The sequence below is a fragment of the Hyla sarda genome, chromosome 4, assembly GCF_029499605.1.
Source record: "Hyla sarda isolate aHylSar1 chromosome 4, aHylSar1.hap1, whole genome shotgun sequence".
Taxonomy (NCBI): domain Eukaryota; kingdom Metazoa; phylum Chordata; class Amphibia; order Anura; family Hylidae; genus Hyla; species Hyla sarda.
The window spans coordinates 136,095,062-136,117,301 of record NC_079192.1 but is presented as its reverse complement, the minus strand read 5'-3'; the positions used below and the strand labels follow the sequence as shown (position 1 = coordinate 136,117,301).

Sequence of the window (22,240 nt, the reverse complement as noted above, 5' to 3'; positions counted from 1 at the left end):
ATCTACTGTGCTGCAAAGGAGAGGGCGGACCTACCTGAAGAAGAGTCAAGTGCAGGATCCCATACCTAGTTGAAGTCACCACCCAGAATAACATGAGATGAACCAGCAAACTCGTCTAAGCGACCCAGCATATCCAGAGAGAAGGAAACCTGACCATGATTAGGGAAATAAACAGATGCAACAGTAAATACACTAGATGCATGAGTAAAATGAAGAAAGAGGTAACGACCTAAAGGATCCTTGAGGGTCTTAAGAACAGTAGGTAGGAAAGGGTACTTTAGGGTACAGTAGGTAGGAAAGGATAATTAGGATCACCAAATGTCAGGCAAGAGTACGTCTGAAAGTGCGTCTCCTGATACAAAGCTAACCATACCTTCTTTTTATGTAAGTGGTACAACACCTGGCATCTCTTTTCAGGCTTGTTAAACCCCGTAACTTTAAAAGAGCAAATGGCTAGGGTATCCATAGGTGAATGTGGAAGGGGGGCGGAAGTGAAACAGAGAGGGGAAGGGGGAAAGAGAACTCAAAAGGACAACACAGTAGAAAGGGACAGGGGGACACACCACAGAAAAAGCAAGGGCCCAAAGCCCCAAAGACATCACAAGCTGAAGGATGTTCAGCCTGCTGTCCCCTCCTGCAGCCACAAAATAACACAATAAGCACCCCCCACCCACAACCCCAAGTCACATAATGAAACATCAAAAACAGCAACTAGCAATGAAATAGACCCCAGTAGGGACTAATGGCTATGACAGAAGGGCAATGACATGGCGGGCAACAACTCACATAGGGGAAACCCCATCTATAAGCAATAGAACGACCGCGCAGGTGTTCCAGGAGAGGTTTCAGGGCCCTGCCAAATTACAAGGTGCATCTGGCCATGTTGGGGAACAAGGAAACTTGTGCGCCTTCAAAGTCCCCTGGGCTGTGGTCCTGGGCTGCAAGCATGATCCTGTCCTTCTCCTTGAAATGGACACAGCAAATAATGTCCCTGGGGGAGAGCATTGCCAGGCTGTTTGGAGCCTAGAGAGCGTTGAATCTGGTCCAGCTCAACAGGGGTCGAGTTATCAGAATGTAAAAGAGTAGCAAATATCCGTTGAGCCACAGAGTCCAATGCAGAGGGAGCTACAGTTTCAGGGATACCGCGGATAAAGAGGAGCCATATCTTATTGCGGCGGTGTCGGTTTTCTAAGTCCTCATGTTGGGAAAATAGCTCAGATATTTTAAGAGAGTGATTCTGGAGGATTTGAGAATACAGGTCTTGGCAACCATGGATCTGTTACTGTTGCTGATCCAACTCAGACATATGCTGACCATGACGGTGTAGTTCCTCCTTTATGGACTCCCCTTCTTTATTGTAGCTGCTCTCTAGTAAAGAAATATAGTGGTCAAAGTCCTGTTTTGTGGGGTGAGCTTTAAGATATGTTTTGAGATCCCACTCCTCCCCATAATAATCTCCTTCTTAATCGAAGCCCCTGGATATCTGAGAGAGCAGCAGGGAGGCAGCCCCTGGATACCTGAGAAAGCAGCAGGAAAGCAGCCCCTGCATGCTCTATCTCGCAGGCAGTAGATCGGGACCTCATCGCGGTGGGCATCTTGGGAGCTGGGACGGTGTCTTTCGAGGCAGCTTGACTGACGAAAAATTGCCGGTGATGTCTGAATCAGTGAGGAGGGGCTTGGCGGAGTCCTTCTGATTCTTGGAGCGGGGCATGGGAGCTGGAGCTGCGGGCTCGGTTAGCTGTGTAGGGGGGCAGGAAAGGCATCGTTGGAATGGAGCGAGGGAAAGCACATCCTCACTCCTCCATAGGCAAGCCACACCCCCTGCAATATGATTTTTACTCATTCCTCAGTGGGGTGGAATCAGTTGTTACATAGAGGGGTTTATATTTTATTAGTATGTAATATTGTAGTATAATTGCATATGAATTGATAGCATAATATCTAAAAAAATATATTTACAATATACACCTTTTATAAATACTGTTTTTGTACTTTTCTGTTTTTGTATATCAAATGAGAGCTGTCTCTTTGAAGTCATTTGTGTGTAGTTATACTGCAAAATCATTCAATTATATGTAATCAACATTTTAAGAGTACAGTTTAACAGATCTATATTGAATCCAGTCATTTAGAAAATAGTTGGTTTCAGCTAAACTTGCTTTGCTTTAGTCTTTGAACATAACAGAAAGAATTTCTATTCACATTTACGAACAATGACAAGGCTATCAGTTTTCGTCACTGACTCAAATGTACTTTATTAAACCCAGAGACTCACACTGACCATGTTTTGTTTCTATGTAAAGCAAAAAAAAATATAAATATAATTAAGTAGTTCACTATATTAAAAAAAAAAGTGCCTCATGCCAAACAAACTGACATTCAAAGGTGACCATACACCTGTTGGCTGACAGCTATTGCTCTCAAATAAGCCACACTCTACACATGGCCAAGTAGACATATGTTTTTAATAGTCAGAAGGTCATATTGGCTGCTAGTAGGCCTATCTCATGTGAGACCAAAGGATCAGGCACATTAAAATCCAGTTCCAGGTATGGCTGAGTTTCATCTTATGCGTATCTAGATGATCAGTGCTTGTTTTTAATCAGCCTTTACACAGCTTAATAATTGTGCAGGCTGGGTCACATGAATGATCACTGAACTGTTTGTTTTATCCTTTCATTATTTTCATAATTGTTTACATGGGGGATAAGAATGTTTTTTAGGCCTTATTTACTAATATGTGACATGTACCCTTTTAAAATATAACTTTTAATTGATACCAATAAAATATGCAAAATCTATTAACAACACAGCATATGTATGGAAGGTAAGTGATGCTCAATAAAAGAATACGCGTTTCCTCCCAGTATATGGATGGTCACCGGGGTTCCTCAGGAGGTTTTACATAGCCATAGAGATACTGTGTGTGAAAGCAATGTTACAAATACATCCTCGTTGATCCAGTCCCCACAGACACAGGGAAGCATGTATGTCAGATGCATGCCAGCAAAGTATTATCCACATTCAGCATGTATATATATTGCAGTTAATCTAACTAAGCTTACGTCCAGCTGTATCATAGCGCGGCGCAGAAGTGAAATCAGCCAGTCCTGGAGGTGACGTCTGCGCTCCACCCGAGACGTTGTCCTGGAGCGCAAACGCCATAGTAAGCGTGGTGCATGCGTCCCAGTGCATGTCACAGGGCATCCATTCTTGGAACGCAGACATTATAGTTCCAAGTACTGATAGCGAACCATGTTAGCGATAGGGCAGCATTGCCATATGGAGTATGATGTTCCGATGTATGGTTATAGTCGCATACATATATAATACCAGGATGATTAAGGCATTTTAAAAGTAATAACAATAGGACATAAGGGCTAACAAATAATAAATTATCTATATATATATATAAAATTCAATGTGTGTGTGTGTGTGTGTGTATGTGTGTATGTCCAGCATCACGTCCAAACGGCTAAAGATATTAACATGAAACTTGGCACACATGTTACTTATATGTCAACAACAAACATATAGGTATAGGATAGGTAATTTTCGGGGTTTTTGTTTAAAGTCCCATACAAGTCTATGGGAAATATGTTACTGCATAACTTACAAACGGCTGGAGATATTTTGATAATACTTGGTCACATGTTACTTATATGTCCACTTAAAATGTAGGATAGTTAATTTAACCCTTAACTACCCCCATTTGTGAGGGTCAGTCCCATGCAAATCTATGGGAAATGTATGTTCCCACATAACTTCCGTACGGATGGAGATATTTCAATAATACCTGGTACACATATTACTTATATGCCAAATATATATATATGATAGTTAAAGTAACCCTTACCTACACCCTTATATAACAGATGGGTTTTTGTTTCAAGTCCCATGCAAGTATATGGGACTTCCAGTACCTTACTCCACAAGCTCCGCTCAGCATCTACTGGTTAATGCGTCAGTCCGGCTTGCAGGCCACACCCCATCTCACAAAGACACGCCCGCAGTTTAAGCTCCCTTTTATTATCTACCCTTTTTGTGCATTGGTCTGGCTTGCAAATCACGCCCAGTCCCACAAAGCCACGTCCCCTTCTATTTTCAGCTTACAATATCTTCATCACAAATCAGTCCCACCTGAGGACAGGATATGAGGATGGGAAATAAGGACAGGATATGAGGTTGAGATATGAGGACGGGATATGAGGTCGGGATATGAGGTCGGGATATGCGGACGGGATATGAGGTCGGGATATGAGGAGGGGATATTAGGAAGGGATATGAGGACGGGATAGGAGGTCGATATAGGATGACGGGATAGGAGGTCAAGATATGGGGTCGGGATATGGGGACGGGATATGGGGTCGGTGTCAGAAACTATAGAGTTAAAAGGTTCTGACAGGTTCTTTGTTTGCTTTTGTTGCCAGGTTACACCTAGCTGTCTTGCTCGTCAGCTGACTTCTTCATGAGAGCACCTGTGAGTTGCCTATTTAACCTGGCAGTTGGCTCTCAATCAGCACTTGTGAAAGAGTCTTTTTGCTCCAGTAGCTAGCATGTATCTTTGACTTTTGGCTTTCATCTCGACTTTTCTCTGGTATTGGCAACTTGGTACTTTGACGCGTTTAGTTGACTCTGGACTGTTGTGTGAGTATCTAGTCAACGGCTTGTGTTTTTACTTAGGGGAGAATACACACTTCATCACTGCCTATGTCAAGCGTGGAGGCCACTTGGGCACACAGGTATGTCATGTCTCTCAGAGAGCTGTGCCTGCCAGAGTTCTTCTGGGGGGCATTTTTCCATCTGGTGTACAATCTGATTTAATGCCTAAGAGTATTGTAAAGCCTGTTTTGCAGCAATCTCCTGCTGAACCAGCATCATGTGACACCATGGGTAATAAAAGGGTGGAGTGTACTCCTGTTGACTTGCAGTCAGAGGGAAGTAGTGAGATTTGGGAGGATGACTGTGAGGACACCAATGAGTGGTGCGATTTGGAGGATGAGGATACAGATGAGGACATTGATGGTCCATCTGTATCCAAGTCAAGACCTCTTTACTCTCAGGTTATGAAGGGTCCGGTGGCCCATCCTAAAATGGGGGGGGGTACTGTCAGAAACTATAGGGTTAAAAGGTTCTGACAGGTTCTTTGTTTGCTTTTGTTGCCATGTTACACCTAGATGTCTAGCTGGTCAGTTGATGGCTTGATGAGAGCACCTGTGTGTTGCCTATTTAACCTGGCAGTTGGCTCTACTCAGCACCTGTGAAAGAGTCTTTTTGCTCCAGTAGCTAGCGTGTATTCCCTGTTTCTCCTGTATTACCCGGCATCTTTGACTTTTGGCTTTCATCTCGACTTCTCTCTGGTATTAGCAACTTGGTCCTTTACTTCTCCTGGCTGACACGGTTAGTTGACTCTGGACTATTGTGTGAGTGTGTAGTTGTATTTTGTTAGTTTTTCCGTTTTACCACTGTCCCCGGACCTAGCCAGTGTCATTGTAGTTTATTATTTTGACAATTACACCCCTCACGTATACAGGAAGGGACTGTCGTTTAGGGCAGGTACGTAAGTAGGCAGGGATAGGGGAGCGGTCGAGATTAGTGTGCACTCCTTCCCTGCCCATACGTAACAGTCGGGCCATGGGGACAGGATATGAGGTCAGGATATGAGGATGGCATAGGAGGTTGTGATATAAGGACCGGACATGAGGACAGGATATGAGGTAGAGATAGGAGGTCGGGATAGGAGGACGGGATAGAAGGCGGGAAATGAGGACGGGATAGGAGGTTTAGATGTGAGGATGGGATATGAGGACAGCATATAAGGTCAGGATATGAGGACAGGATATGAGGTTGAGATAGGACAACAATATACGAGGATGGGATATAAAGTCAAAAGCTTCCTCCTTTGCTTATTTTCCTCCCCAATAAGGATTGGGAAGGAAAAACCAGGCAACGCCAGGTACTCAGCTAGTAAATAAATAAAAGGATGATGATCCTGAGCATAAGCTTGATGCTCATTCATGATATTACTTATTTAGGTATATTAGAAAGATATTCATAAATAAGACACAGGCTGACATTTATCATATGCTTGAGAGCTTTTTTTTTTTTGTCTACCTTTGTCGCTCTCCGTTCTTAGTGCACCTATTAATTTCGACGTTATAGTCATCTTTGCCGTCCCAATTTATTTATTTTTTGCTGATGCTGTAGACATTTATTTATTAACTGCGCGTTCTGTTAAAAGGCGCAAACTTTGGTGCAATACCCTATTTAGATCAGAAATCCTACACCATCTCAGAGGTGGCATGTTTGAACCTCAATAATGTAAATTTTCATCGCCGTAGTCCTGAACGTCCATTCCTGATCATTTGCTTACACTAAGGCTGCATTATATATTGCAATCCACATCAAATCACGATAATTGCGGATTGCGATATAGCAATTTCATCCATTACAAAATTTTGCGATGATTAATTCCGGAGAGGCCAGGCTGCACAGCATGGGAGCCTATTTCAAACACTGCAGCCTGCGATCATAGTCCTGGTCCCGTAGGCGGATGCATGCTCATCCTCTTTGCAGCGCGGCCCGGCCTCTCCGACATGAGTGTCACTGTTCCTACTCCAAGCATTGCTCAGTGCTGGGAGGAGGTTAACACTACTACAGCTGGCCGCCGTTTAGAAACGGGGCAGCCGTGGAGCAGGGTAATAGGAAGAGAGCTCAGGAGAGGAGCTCTCTTCTTACTGGCTAATGTCGGACATCAACAATCCTGGTGCTGTCCGGCATTAACCCTTTAGATTCAGCGATCAACGTTGTCTAAATAATGCCTAAAAAAAGGTGCCAGTAGCTCAGTAGAGCTGATCGGGACACCATCAGCAAAATCCCGCCGGGTCCCAATCATCTGAGAGGACAAGCGGAGGTTCCCTACCAATAATGCTGCAGCCTTAGGAGGCTGTAGTAATGGAGCGCTGATAACACTGATCAATGATGTGCTATAGGCTCCTATGACACAGCATTGATCAGTGTCTGCAAGCACAGCAGGGCATCTGTTAATTGCTGTCACAGAACTACAACTCCCAGCATGCCTCTGTAGTATTGCAACACTTGGAGACACACTTTTTGGCAAACACGCCTTTGAGTCTGCAGTGGAGATGTATCTGTAATGTCATCATCAACTTTGTCATCAACATTCTCCTCAGCAAACAAATCCACCTCCATACTAGCAGTGTGAAGGTTGGTGTTACGCCGAGCGCTCCGGGTCCCTGCTCCTCCCCGGAGCGCTCACGGCGTCTCTCTCCCTGCAGCGCCCCGGTCAGACCCGCTGACCGGGAGCGCTGCACTGACATTGCCGGCGGGGATGCGATTCGCATAGCGGGACGCGCCCGCTCGCGAATCGCATCCCAAGTCACTTACCCGTCCCGGTCCCCGGCTGTCATGTGCTGGCGCGCGCGGCTCCGCTCTCTAGGCCGCACGCGCGCCAGCTCTCTGAGACTTAAAGGGCCAGTGCACCAATGATTGGTGCCTGGCCCAATTAGCCTGATTAGCTTCCACCTGCTCCCTGGCTATATCACCTCACTTCCCCTGCACTCCCTTGCCGGATCTTGTTGCCTTGTGCCAGTGAAAGCGTTTAGTGTTGTCCAAGCCTGTGTTACCTGATCTCCTGCTATCCATATTGACTACGAACCTTGCCGCCTGCCCCGACCTTCTGCTACGTCTGACCTTGCCTCTGCCTAGTCCTTCTGTCCCACGCCTTCTCAGCAGTCAGCGAGGTTGAGCCGTTGCTAGTAGATACGACCTGGTTGCTACCGCCGCAGCAAGACCATACCGCTTTGCGGCGGGCTCTGGTGAACACCAGTAGCCACTTAGAACCGGTCCACCAGCACGGTCCACGCCAATCCCTCGCTGACACAGTGGATCCACAACCTGTAAGCCGAATCGTGACAGTTGGCAGATGTCATCTCTGCCCTCCGTGCCCCAGACTGTGCCATTATCTTTTGTTCTGCTTAATTAATATACAGACTTTGAAGAAAGTAGATGGAAAACAAGTGGACATTAATTTTATGAAGAGAAAATTACGTGAGGGGATTGCTGCGCACGCCAGGAATAAGGTGGTTTACTTTATATTCCGGCCAAAGTAGTTGTGCGCGATATGCAACAATGTTGATGCGCCATATTAATAACTTTGGCACCTGGTGCGCAAATGTGAGAGCGAATAAAAGCTAGGAGAAAAAGGGTACTGGACACTATACTTGATAAATGTCAGCCATAATGCTGAGATTACATAACCGGGATATAAGCCCCTTAGTAAATTTGTCCAATCCAAAATAAAATACTCCCACTAAGGTATGTGAACATGGTAAGGTTACCTACAGGCATATCTATTGATCAAACCCATGCTGAATTATGTCGTAGTTTAAGGGGTATTCCAGGAAAAAACTTTTTTTTTATATCAACTGGCTCCAGAAAGTGAAACAGATTTGTAAATTACTTCTACTAAAAAATTTTAATCCTTTCAATAATTATCAGCTGCTGAAGTTGAGTAGTTTTTTTCTGTCTGGCAACAGTGCTCTCTGCTGACATCTCTGCTTGTCTCGGGAACTGCACAGAGTAGAATAGATTTGCATGGGGATTTGCTTCTAAACTGGGCGGTTCCCAAGACATGTGTCATCAGAGAGAACTTAGACAGAATAGAACTTCAGAAGCTCATAAGTACTGAAAGGATGAATATTTTTCATAGAAGTAATTTACAAATCTGTTTAACTTTCTGGAGCCAGTTGATATATAAAAAAAAAGTTTTTTCCTGGATAACCCCTTTAAACCGGGCATTACATGCTTCAAAACAATATGAGGCTGTTGCTTTTCATTTATAGAGATTTGTAAAGGTGTATGCACAGGGAGCATACAGTGGAAACATCATATCATCCCCCATGATCAGGTGGTCCACCTAAGCCCCCAACCCTGGATATCAGAACCAAGGTTTGGCCATTACTATACTGAACCCCAAAAGGCATGTACAAAGTGGTGGAAAATCTAGCAGATGCAAATATGGTATGAAATAGAATAGGTCTATTCAATGAAGCATTGGAAGGATATTTGATCATTTAGCTCATCAGGTGTAATGCATTCCATCCTAAAAATCCATTGTGTCTCCTTCTTTAGGATGTATTTGTCCCAGCCTCCCCTTCTTGGACTTTTCCTCACCACCTCAATCACCTTGAAGCTAAGGGATTTGGGATCTCCCCATGTTTTTCCCAAACATGGCGGGATACTGCTGTATCCCTGTGATGTCTTATATCCCCAAGGTACTCCCCAACCCTGCATCTCAATTCACGCTTGGTTTTCCCTACATAATATTTGGGCAGGTGATGAGATATACAACTCATCACCTGCCCCTGGCCAAAAAACTATGTAGGGAAAACCAAGCGTGAATTGAGACGCAGGTTTGGGGAGCACCTTGGGGATATAAGACATCACATGGGGGAGATCCTAAATCCCTTAGCTTCAAGGTGATCAAGGTGGTGAGAAAAAGTCACAAATTAGTAAAGTATTTTTAATGTAACCCAACTGTTTACCTATTTTTGTAAGTAATTCTTCTGGTTTTTAGGCCTACATAAAGGACCTAATCAGCTGATGAACTAGACCAATTATCTGGAACGTGTGTTCAGATGAATGCTCATTAGGCTAAAAATTTGTCCATGTACAGGGGCGTTTAGTAACTGCAGATAAAATAATAATAATAATATACTACAACATCATTAAAATATTTTAGCTGAACATTTCAAATCTAAACGCTATCAAAATTCTAACAGAATGCAAACATTTGTGGATTGACTAATGATATTCCATATTGTCAACAAGAAAATGGTGTGACATTAAGGCAGGTTTGAGGGCAATGAAAGGGTGTTTTTCCCAGTCCTTTATCCTAGCTGAGCTAGCAGAGATGCTCATCAGGTGCCTAATTAATGAGGCTAGCAGAAATGTGGGAAGTCTAGATATAGGGTGGATGTCTAGATATAAGATATAATAGTCTGGGCTCTCCCTGGGAAACAGCATGTCGCTATAGGGGTAGACACTCTGGCCCTGTTGAGGAAGCACACAGCTGGAGCTGTGAGTGGCCCAAGTGACAGTGTGAACTGTGATTAAAACAGGTTGCAGGGGCACATGTTTTATGCTGGCTGAGGGTAGCTCACCAGTTAGTAGTCAGGGCATGCTTACATATGTAGTCAGTGACCAGACGGTCTAGGACTTTGGTTTGTTCCCGAGTTATGTTTTGTTCTACCTGCAACCTGTGTAAAGAAAGCTGGCGAGGTGCAAGACGTGTATCCTGAACTGTTGTCTGCTGAGTTATTGCAAGGAAACACGTCCCGTGGCAGTGACCAGGAAGATCCCAGAGCTATCCCCAAGGATGGTTCCTTACAATTGGTGGAGGATGCGGGCAACACGTTGCTAGGAGCAACCAGTGGTCGAGTTGCAGTGAAGTTGTTGCCAAGAGAAAACTACCGTGCATGGTAAAAGTGGGTACTCTTTCTCAGAGACGAGACAGTGGGACGAGCCCAGCTGTGGAGTGCAAGAGCAGGACTGAGCCTGTGGTGAAGTTGTTGCTAGGGGCAACAGGTCCCATCAAGCGAGTGTGAGCTCTTTCTCAAGTAAGGAGACAGGTGGACGGGCCACCTGCAGAGTGCAAAGGAAGTTTTGAGACTGTGTATAAAGTTGTTGTTAGGGGTATGGGAAAATTTGGTTGGCAAGCGGCTGACATTTCGGCAGAGGACTGTGTTGTTTGCATTATAAAGTGTTGCAAGATGGATGTCCTGATAAGGGCTTTGTTACGGACTGCTGCAGCACAAGAGGAAGCAACCTTTGCAGAGTTTGAAAGGATTGCTACCCATGAGGCATGGCCCAAGACACGCTGGGCAAACTTGGTGTTTGGATTCATTGGTGGAGAGGCCCAAAAAGTTTATTTTGAACTAGATCCAAAGATCTTACGGTACTATGAGAAAGTCAAGACAGAGATCCTGACTCGAGTGGGAGTAAGCTAAGCTGCAAGACTACAGTGTGACCTGCAGCCTAACAGTGATGCTGGATTTAAAGTTGCAGAGCTACGTAAAGAGCAACTGGAGTGATGTTCTGCAGCGGAGAAACTGGTGAGAGGTGTCCAGCGCCAGCCCTTAAATGACTGGATGGCAAGAGATTCTAGTAAGACTGTTCTAGGGGTTATGGGGGTCATGTATAAAGACTATGAGACTGTACATAAGAATGATGGGACTGTACATAAAAATGCTGAGTCTGAGGGTGGTGGTTCCCTAGTTGTCTGTGTGAACTATGTTCAAGGTGGCTCCAACCTATGTCCAGTTGCAAAATCATGTAAGGGTGGGGGACCCCTCATGAAGACTGATGAGACTGTTCACACTCGACAGATCGGACTAAAGTCCGGTGAACAGAAAATGTTGCATGCAGGACTGGGAGAAAATATTACAAAACACACTTTGCATGAGTTAGGTCCTAGTGCTATGAACTGTCCTGTAAATTCTGAACCTGTGCAATGTGATAATGTTTTTTGTGAAAAACCCATGCCTATGTCTTCTGAAGTAATGTGTACTGCTGCCAACTCTAACAGGACAAAAGAAAACCTGTGTGAGCTGATAGTAGATGGTAAAAAGATGATTGCCTTGCTAAAGCCTAGGGGTATAATAAGTCTGGTAAAGACCAGTTGCAGAAAGCCAGACCCCATCATAGTGTCTACACAGGCAGATTTTTGGGGTTATAAAACTGTTAATGTCTGTTTTTCTACTCCCTATGGTACCGTGAGTCACAAAGTGGCAATAGAGCTCTCCTTGGAGTATGATGTAGTACTGGGGACGGATTTTCAATTTTTTCAGCAATTATGGGAAGGTGACTAGAGCAGGTACACCTGATAGGCTCACAACACTTAACTTGCACCACACACTAGTGGAGAGTTACTTGGCAGAGGCTGAGGAGTGTCAGCAGTCACTAGATATGTCAGATAGGGGTCTGCAAGACTGCTATTGGAGCTGAAGAACAGACCGCGAGTCTAGTCCAAGAGGATCCAGAGAATCAAGTGACAAGTGTGCCTCTGACTGAAACAAAATATTCAGTAAAACTACAGACAGATCAGGTACAGGAACAAGGGTTCCATCCGCCAGCTGAAGATGAACCCAAGGTGGGGCTAGAGTTGCACTGTCACCTGGAAGAAGTGACTGAGACTGAGAAAAAGGAAGCTATGCTGAATCTTGTTTTTCTCAGTCCTTTATCCTAGCTGAGCTAGCAGAGATGCTCATCAGGTGCCTTATTAATGAGGCTAGCAGAAATGTGGGAAGTCTACCTATAAGGTGGAAGTCTAGATATAAGATATAATAGTCTGGGCTCTCCCTGAGAAACAGCATGTCGCTGTTGAGGAAGCACACAGCTGGAGCTGTAAGTGGCCCAAGTGACAGTGTGAACTGTGATTACAACAGGTTGCAGGGGCACATGTTTTATGCTGGCTGAGGGTAGCTCACCAGTTAGCAGTCAAGGCATGCTTACATGTGTGGTCAGTGACCAGACGGTCTAGGACTTTGGTTTGTTCCCGAGTTATGTTTTGTTTTACCTGCAAACTGTGTAAAGAAAGCTGGCGAGGTGCCAGACTTGCATCCTGAACTGTTGTCTGCTGAGTTATTTCAAGGAAACGTGTCCCGTGGCAGTGACCAGGACGATCCCAGAGCTATCCCCAAGGATGGTTCCTTACATTGGATAACGTTATTTAATATTTGCACTTAATGTTCTATTCAAGTTGTGGTTCCTTACACATCATATAGGAAGGAGTGTTTCTGTACAGGGAATCTGTACACACACAAAAAATCTGTAAAGCAGTAGGAGCGCTTAATCGATGCTACTGCTTTTTCTTTCTAAGAAAGAGATAAATCACTGAGTAATACTGTACATTATATACTTCCTTTTATTTATTCATATATGCCTTTGAATGTACAGTGGTCCCTCAACATACGATGGTAATTCATTCCAAACAAGCCATCGTTTGTCGAATCCATCGTATGTTGAAGGATTCGTGCAATGTAAAGTATAGGAAGCTGTACTCACCTGTCCCCGCCACTAGCGATGGTGACCCCGGGCATCCGCTGGGCTCTCCTGGTCTTCTCCTGTCTTCTCTGGTCCTCTGCTGTCTTCCGCAAGGCCTTACTGGGCCTGCATAGCAACGTCATTACGCCGCTGCGTACGCCATTTCTATTGGATGACGTGCCCAGCAGCGTATTGACGTCATCTGAGAGGGCCGAGAAGACACCTGAGGACCAGCGCTGGACCCGGAGGGCACCCCGGAGCATCGTGGAGGGGTAAGTAATATTTACCGCACCACATGGGGAACATTAAGCTGCTATCCGGCAGCAGCTTAAGCATTTTGCGCTGCCGGATAGCACTTAATGCGATGGCCCCGACATAAAATAGCATCGTATGTCGATGCTGACATCGACATGCGATGGCCTTGAGAGCCCATCGTATGTCGATTTGATCATTTGTCGGGGCCATTGTAGGTCGGGGGGGTCACTGTATAAGCAGGTGTGTTGGGGAAAAAAGGGAGAAGGATAACATTAATGTTTCTCAGATAATACCCACTGCATTTTTTGGGTAGGGTCCTCACCCTACCCATAAAATTCAGTGGTCATGATTTGAGAAAAAAAAAAAAAAGAATAAACACCATTTATGCTATCCTGCTCCCTTTTCTTCCCACACACCTGCTTCTACAATGAAAGGGATGGTACAGATGTCCTAAGTAATCATATGCTGGAATGGTTTCACTTATTTTACAGTCCCCCATACATTTTAATTTCTTAAAGGGTAAAGTTTAAGGTAATGTTTAAATCATGGACTTCACAAGACCACTAATGGTGTTCTGTGGTATCTAGTACCAAGGCATTAACCTTGGTAAGTGATGCACACCTTCTGTTGCCCCATGGCCTAGTTCTAAGTCCAGTCCATTGTAAACACTTGTACAGAGGTCAATAGTTTTCTATCAGTGATCGCTGTGACACATCCTCACAAATATCAAACTGTAATGTAATGTGTTTTTTCACATTATTCTGTCATAGCCATCAGTAATGTTTTGGCAGTTTGTGCGACAGTAGCTTTCCTGTAGAGCTGGACTAGCCTTTGCTGTTCAGTAAATCAGTGAGTCATTAGCACCCATAAAGTTCACTGGGCCTTGTTTAAGAAGTATTAATTACTGTGCAAAGCCCTCACTGAGATTAGCCCCCACCCTCCTGGAAGACCAACACCACGTGATTTCTGTCTTGTCTGGCTTCACAGCCACACCTCCACTCCCCCTCCCCTCCTTGTGTGAGGATCTTGCTGGGAGAAAAACAGCCCAGTGTCTCCTCAGCACATAATGCCGCTCTTTGCCTTCTGTACATCTAATCACTGTCTGCTGTCATTCAGAGAATATCATGATTTATTGCTGGGGGGAAAGATAGTTCGAAAGAAAAGACACATACAGTGTGTGCTGCTCACTGTGTTTACAACAACACAGCATGCACACAGATAGTAAAAGCAATTGGTTGGCAGCCATTACACAGAGCCGCACTGGCTGCTGGGAGTTGTAGTCTGGGCTGCAAGCAAGGAAAAATAATATTCAGGAGACAACAGGGGCCACATGACTGGCAAAATCACATGGATAACTACAGGGGAAACAGAATAGGTATTGTGGTGGCTTTGGGGCATTTTTATTTTTCTTAACTTCCCCGGAGCACCTCTTTAACTCCTTAATGACAAAGGATGTATATTTATGTCCTGCGTCAGCTCCCGCGATATAACATGGGGTCACGCGGTGACCCTGCGTCATATCGGGTCGGTCCTGGCGGCCATCAATGGCCGGAACCCGCGGCTAACACTGGACATCACCGATCGTGGTGATGCCCCGTATTAACACTTCAGACGTGGCGATCAAAGTTGACCTGCGCGTCTGAAGTGAAACTGAAAGCATCCCGGTAGCTCAGTCGTGCTGTTCGAGACCGCAGTGTTGAAATCGCGGCATCTCGAACAGCTTGCAGGACACCAGGAGGATCCCTACCTGCCTCCTGCGTGTCCCATCGCCGATAACACCTATCAATGCCATGCTATTGCATGGCAGTGAACAGTGTAAGAGATCAGTGTATGCAATGTTATAGCCCCCTATGGGGGCTATAACATTGCAAAAAAAAAAAAAAAGGTGAAAAAAATGTGTTAATAAATGCAATTTAACCCCTAATAAAAGTCAGAATCACCCCCCCCCCCCCTTTCCCATTAAAAAAAACCCTGATGTATATAAAAATAAATATAAACATATGTGGTATCATCGAGTGCGTAAATGTCCAAACTATAAACATATATCATTAATTAAACCTCACGGTCAATGGCGTACACGTAAAAAAAAATTCCAATGTCTAAAATAGCGTATTTTTGGTCACTTTTTATCCCATTAAAAAATGAATAAAAGCGATCAAAACTAAGATCAAAACAAAAAAGGTACCGATAAAATGATCACGGCACAAAAAATGAGCCCTCATACATCCCGATATGTGGAAAAATTATAAAGTTATAGGGGTCAGAAGAGGACATTTTTAATCGTATACATTTTCCTGCATGTAATTATGATTTATTCCAGAAGCAGGGCCACCATAAGGGGGGTACAACCCATACACTTGTATGGGGCCTGAAGCTTCAGGGGAGCCCGGACGTCCCTGGACCTTTTTATTTTCCCCCGGCTTGTCAGTGAGTGACTGCGACTGTCACTCACTGACCCCTGGCTGGGTGCCCGCCAGAACTATGACCGGGCCTCATCGTCCGGGGGGGTCCGCAGGACTATGGCCCGCTCTTTCTGGGGCGCGGGCCCCTTAAGAAGTACAGCAGGGCTGGACAGGTCAGGGGCTAATGGGAGTCGACGTGCCCCGCGCAGGCATGTGCGTCTACTCCAGTCACCTGACCTGTCCCTGTGCGATCTCCAGTCCAGCTAAAGCATCCTCCCGACGGATTCTCCCTGCGCAGTGACACTGTGACAGGAACAGCAGCTGCACCGATCCCCAGCAGGGTAGGTGAACGTGCGGGCACGGGGGTGGGGGAATGGTGGTGTGCTGATGAGAGGTGCAGGGGGTGTTATGGGGGTGATGAGAGGGGGGTGATATGAGGTTGATGAGAGGGGGGGTTATGGGGGTGATGAGAGATGCAGGGGGTTATGGGGGTGATGAGAGATGCAGGGGGATTATGGGGGTGAATAGGAGAGGTGCAGGAGGGGGTGATGAGAGGTGCAGGGGGGTTATGGGGGTGATGGGAGGTGCAGGGGGTGTTATGGGGGTGATGAGAGGTGCAGGGGGTGTTATAGGGGTGATGAGAGGTGCAGGGGGGTGTTATGGGGTGATGAGAGGTGCAGGGGGGTGTTATGGGGTGATGAGGAGAGGTGCAGGAGGGGGTGATGAGAGGTGCAGGGGAGTTATGGGGGTGATGAGAGGTGCAGGGGAGTTATGGGGATGATGAGAGGTGCAGGGGGTTATGGGGGTGATGAGAGGTGCCAGGGGGTGTTATGGGGGTGATGAGAGGTGCAGGGGGGTGTTATGGGGGTGATGAGAGGGGGGTTATTGTAGTGATGAGGAGAGGTACGGGGGGTTATAGTAGTGATGAGGAGAGGTGCGGGGGGTTATAGTGATGAGAGGTGCGCGGGGTTATGGTAGTGATGAGGAGAGGTGTGGGGGGTTATATTGATGAGGAGAGGTGCGGGGGTGTTATAGTAGTGATGAGGAGAGGTGAAGGGGGGGTTATAGTAGTGATGAGGAGAGGTGCGGGGGGTTATAGTAGTGATGAGGAGAGGTGCGGGGGGTTATAGTAGTGATGAGGAGAGGTGCGGGGGTTATAGTAGTGATGAGGAGAGGTGTGAGGGGGGGTTATAGTAGTGATAAGGAGAGGTGAGGGGGTATAGTAGTGATGTGGAGAGGTGCCCAGCATGCCCTTGGTGTCTGGGCATGCTGGGAGTTGCAGTTTTGCAACATCTGGAGGTCCACAGTTTGGAGACCACTGTGCCCTTCCAGATGTTGCAAAACTACACATCCTCAGCATGCCCTTACTGTCCAGGCATGCTGGGAGTTGTAGTTCTGTAACATCTGGCCCTTCAGATGTTGCAGAACTAAAACTCCCAGCATGTCTGGAAAGTTTTGGCATACTGGGAGTTGTAGTTTTGCAACATCTGGAAGGGCACAGATTGGGAACCACTGTATTAGTGGTCTGCAAACTGTAGTCCTCTAGATGTTGCAAAACTACAACTCCAAGCATGCTGGGAGTTGTATTTTGGCAACATCTGGCTCTAAAGATGTTGCCGAACTACTACTTCCAGCATGCCTGAGAATGTTTGGGAGTAGTGGTTTGGCAACAACTGGAGGCACACTGGTTGGGAAACATTGTCTGTTTCCTAACTCAGTGTTTCCCAACCCATGTGCCTCCAGCTGTTGCAAAACTATAACTACCAGAATGCACTGATAGACTGTGCATTCTGGGAGTTGTAGTTTTGCAACAGCTGGAGGTCCCCTCCTCCCCCCTGTGAATGCACAGGGTACATTCACATGGGCAGGGGGCTTACAGTGAGTATCAGGCTGCAAGTTTGCGATGCAGCAAATTTTGTGCGGCAGCTCAAACTCGCTGTAATCCCCCGCCTGTGTGACTGTACCCTAAAAACACTACACTACACTAACACAAAATAAAATAAAAAGTAAAAAACACTACATATACACATACCCCTACACAGCCCCCCTCCCCAATAAAAATGAAAAACGTCTGGTACGCCACTATTTCCAAAATGGAGCCTCCAGCTGTTGCAAAACAACAACTCAAAGTATTGCCGGACAGCCGTTGACTGTCCAAGCATGCTGGGAGTTTTGCAACAGCTGGAGGTACCCTGTTTGGGAATCACTGACGTAGAATACCCCTATGCAAATCCCTAATTCAGGCCTCAAATGCGCGTGGCGCTCTCTCACTTCAGAGCCCTGTCGTATTTCAAGGCAACAGTTTAGGGCCACATATGGGGTATCGCCGTAATCGGGAGAAATTGCCTTACAAATTTTTTTTTTCTCCTTTCACCCCTTATGAAAAGGTGAAGTTGGGGTCTACACCAGGATGTTAGTGTAAAAAAAAATTTTTTTACACTAACATGCTGGTGTTGCCCTATACTTTTCATTTTGACAAGAGGTAAAAGGGAAAAAAAGCCCCCCAAAATTTCTAAAATTTCTACATATGCAAAAGTCGTGAAACACCTGCAGGGTATTAAGGCTCACTTAATTCCTTGTTACGTTCCTCAAGGGGTCTAGTTTCATAAATGGTATGGCATGTGTTTTTTTTTTTTTTTGCTGTTTTGGCACCATAGGGGCTTCCTAAATGCAACATGACCCCCAAAAACCATTTCAGAAAAACATACTCTCCAAAATCCCCTTGTTGCTCCTTCGCTTCTGAGCCCTCTACTGCGCCCGCCGATCACTTTACATAGACATATGAGGTATGTGCTTACTCGAGAGAAATTGGGCTACAAATATAAGTATAAATGTTCTCCTTTTACTTCTTGTAAAAATAAAAAAATTGAGTCTATAAGAACATGCGAGTGTAAAAAATAAAGATTGTGAATTTTCTCCTTCACTTTGCTGCTATTCCTGTGAAACACCTAAAGGGTTAAAATGCTGACTGAATGTCATTTTGAATACTTTGGGGGTGCAGTTTTTAAAATGGGGTCATTTGTGGGGTATTTCTTATATGAAGACCCTTCAAATTCACTTCAAACCTGAACTGGTCCCTGAAAAATAGTGAGTTTAAAAATTTTGTGAAAAATTGGAAAATTGCTGCTGAACTTTGAAGCCCTCTGGTGTCTTCCAAAAGTAAAAACAATTTTATGATGCAAACATAAAGTAGACATGTTGTATATGTGATCCAAAAAAAATGTATTTGGAATATCCATTTTCCTTACAAGCAGAGAGCTTCAAAGATAGAAAAGTGCAAAATTTTCATTTTATTTCATCAAATTTTGGGATTTTTCACCATGAAAGGATGCAAGTTGCCACAAAATGTTACCACTATGTTAAAGTAGAAGATGTCACGAAAAAGAAATCTCGGAATCAGAATGATAACTAAAAGCATTCCAGAGTTATTAATGTTTAAAGTGACAGTGTTCAGATGTTCAAAAAACGCTCTGGTCCAAAGGTGTAAAATGGCCTGGTCCTTAAGGGGTTAAAATGGACAGAGGTGTCAGCAGAGAACACTGTGGTCATGATGTCAGCACAGAGCTCTGTGTTCCAAAAAGAAAATAATTTCCTCTGTTGTATTCAGCAGCTAATAAGTACTGGAAGGATTAAGATTTTGTAATAGAAGTAATTTACAAATCTGTTTAACTTTCTGGCACCAGCTGATAAAAAAAAAAAAAAAGTTTTCCACCGGAGTACCCTTTTAAATTGAGCGTCCTATTGGCAGTTCTGTGCTAACACAGTCTTCAGAAGAGAAGGAGGAGCGATTTCTAACAGCCTTAAAGGAGTATTCTACTTTTTTTTTCTTGAGCCTTTGAGTCCATGATGCCAAGTTATAATACTTTGTAATGTGCTTCTATTACCTCCATCCGCCTCTTTGTCCTGTTTTCAGGACACACCTAGAAGTGCTGTAGTGCAAGTCTACAGCGGACCATGGCTATGCTGCAGCGGGTGGGTGGATACCTGGGAAAGGTCAGAGACAACAGTAAAATAAAAAGACTTGCACAGCAGCACCTCGGGGTGCGAGTCCTGTGCATGTAAATGGAACAAAGCTGTGCACAGAGGTAAAAGACCCATTTAAAATAAGTAATCACTGGGGCCAGCCAATAAGGAAAGCAAGTTCAATGATTGGCTGCATAGATCACGGAATAATAGCCAGAAAAGGGAGATTATAATCCCACAGTATGGAGCCCGAGTGAGGCCACATCTGAAATACTGTGTTCTGGAGGCTTCACTTCTAAAAATAGAAGAAGAAGAAACTCCAGTGTGGCAATATAGCATAAAAACTTTGACATTTATTCCAACAATGCCTAGCATAACAGGATGGTAGAACAGGAAATTTTAGGTGCAACACACTCTTAGTCGTCCTGTTCCACCATCCTGTTGTTCATGTCATTTTTAATGCTACATTGCCGCACTGAAGTTACTTCTTGTTCTATAACTTTAAGGCTGCTGCCGACCCATAAAAGGTGAGCTGGACTTTCTTGTGTCACCTATGTAATGATATTAATAACGACATTGAAATAAACATAATGATAACATTAACCAGATAGAAGGGCTAAAAAATGGTGTTAAAGTCTTACCCCCTTAAGGTCGCAGGGTTTTTCAGTTTTTGCATTTTCATTTTTTCCTCGTCACCTTCTAAAAATAATAACGCATTCAATTTTGCACATAAAATTCCATATGATGGCTTATTTTTTGCGCCACCAATTCTACTTTGCAGTGACATTAGTTATTTTACCCAAAAATCCACAGAGAAACGGAAGAAAAATTCATTGTGTGACAAAATTGAAGAAAAAAAATGTAATTTTGTAACTTTTGGGGGCTTCCGTTTCTACGCAGTGCATTTTTTGGTAAAAATAACACATTATCTTTATTCTGTAGGTCCATACGGTTAAAATGATACCCTACTTATATAGGTTGGATATTGTTGTACTTTGGAAAAAAATCATAACTACATGCAGGAAAAGTTATATGTATGAGGACTAATTTTTTGTGCCATGTTCTGAAGTTTTTATCGGTACCATTTTTGTATTGATCGGACTATTTGATCGCTTTTTATTCATTTTTTCATGATATAAAAAGTGACCAAAAATACGCTATTTTGGACCTTGGAATTTTTTTGCACGTAAGCCATTGACCATGCGGTTTAATTAACAATATATTTTTATAGTTCAGACATTTCCGCACGCGGCTATACCACATATGTTTATTTTTTTTTCTATTTACAGTTTTTTTTTTTATGGGAAAAGGGAGGTGATTCAAACTTTTATTAGGGAAGGGGTTAAATGACCTTTGTAAACTTTTTTTTTTTTTTCACTTTTTTGTTGCAGTGCTATAACTCCGATAGGGACCTATAACACTGCACACACTGATCTTTTACCCTGATCCCTGCAAAGCCATAGCTTTGCCATACCTGTAGCTCAGGCTTGGAGCAATCAAACCCCGATCAGACGTGACCGAGCAAAGTAAGGGGGTCCCCGCTTGCGTCCTAGCTGATCGGAACATCACGATTTTATCGCCGCATGCTATTAGCCCAGGGTCCCGGCTATCGTTAGCAGCCGGGACCGACCCGGTGTGATGCTTTAAACACCGGGACCGGGCGACCCGGTGTGATGTTTTAAACACCGGGAACGGGCGAGGGGCGTACAGGTACGCCCTTCATCCTGAAGGAGTTAAAGAGGCACGGTCATTGTCAAAAACTTTTTATATTTTGTAGTACTACTGATAAGATTACTTTTTTAAATATACATTTATTTAAAAAAAATTTCAATTTTACTAAAAAATCTAAAATGAAAATAGCCACCACTAGGGGTTATCTGTCTTTATGCAAACAGACTACTCTGTATTTTGCAGCATACTCTGTAAAGTGTGTAGGTATCCAGTATAGGAGATCCCCATTGCACCAATACAGCCTTCAGCTGTTCCTAAACTACAACTCCCATGATGGGAGTTGTAGTTTTGCAACAGCTGGGGGTACAATCTTTGTAAAACTCTGTTTTAGAGCTGTGTATTCTCCAGTTGTGTGAATCACGCTATTGCAAAACTACAGACAAAGGATGTGTGAGCAAGCTGGGAGTTGTAGTTTTGCAACAGCTAAAGGCAACATTGCTGTAACACAGTGCTTTATAAAACTTCAGCTGTTGCACTGCAAAACTACAACTCCCAGCATGCTTGAACAGCCAAAGCTTTATGACTCCTGAATGACAAAGAATCTGATCAAGCTAAATGACACACATGGTGACAGCTATGTTGATTAGCATCCAGCTTTACTAGGAACAGATAGAAAATGTATGCATAAAAACTACTGTGCAGTGATCTGCAGACAGTCAGGCTGCTCCCAAACTCAGAGCAGATGAGTCATCACAGTGAGGGAGAGAGATGGACACGCCCCCTCAAAAGTAAAGAACAAAAAGCAAGTGAGCTACATATAAAGGCTTGAAATCACAAAAAGAAGGGAGTGGAGAAACTCACCCAGAAGGTCCAAGACGGTGCAG

General features: G+C 44.4%; 2 protein-coding genes across 16 annotated transcripts in view; one reads left to right on the top strand and one right to left on the bottom strand.

The window, feature by feature from the left end:
• FAM227B (family with sequence similarity 227 member B) overlaps positions 1–22,240 on the bottom strand; it is a 266,903-nt gene that overhangs the window by 28,732 nt on the left and 215,931 nt on the right. For 11 of the 15 annotated variants that reach the window (XM_056572242.1, XM_056572254.1, XM_056572244.1 and 8 more), the window contains one exon: positions 20,327–20,384. The exons of 3 other annotated variants lie outside the window; for them this stretch is intronic. In XM_056572242.1, coding sequence (XP_056428217.1) covers positions 20,327–20,384 — 58 coding nt within the window. The remainder of the gene's footprint in view (positions 1–20,326; positions 20,385–22,240) is intronic. One more of the 15 variants, XM_056572253.1, reaches the window with a different exon arrangement.
• The window catches only part of FGF7 (fibroblast growth factor 7), an 86,545-nt gene that overhangs the window by 21,545 nt on the left and 42,760 nt on the right, over positions 1–22,240 (top strand). The window lies entirely within an intron of this gene.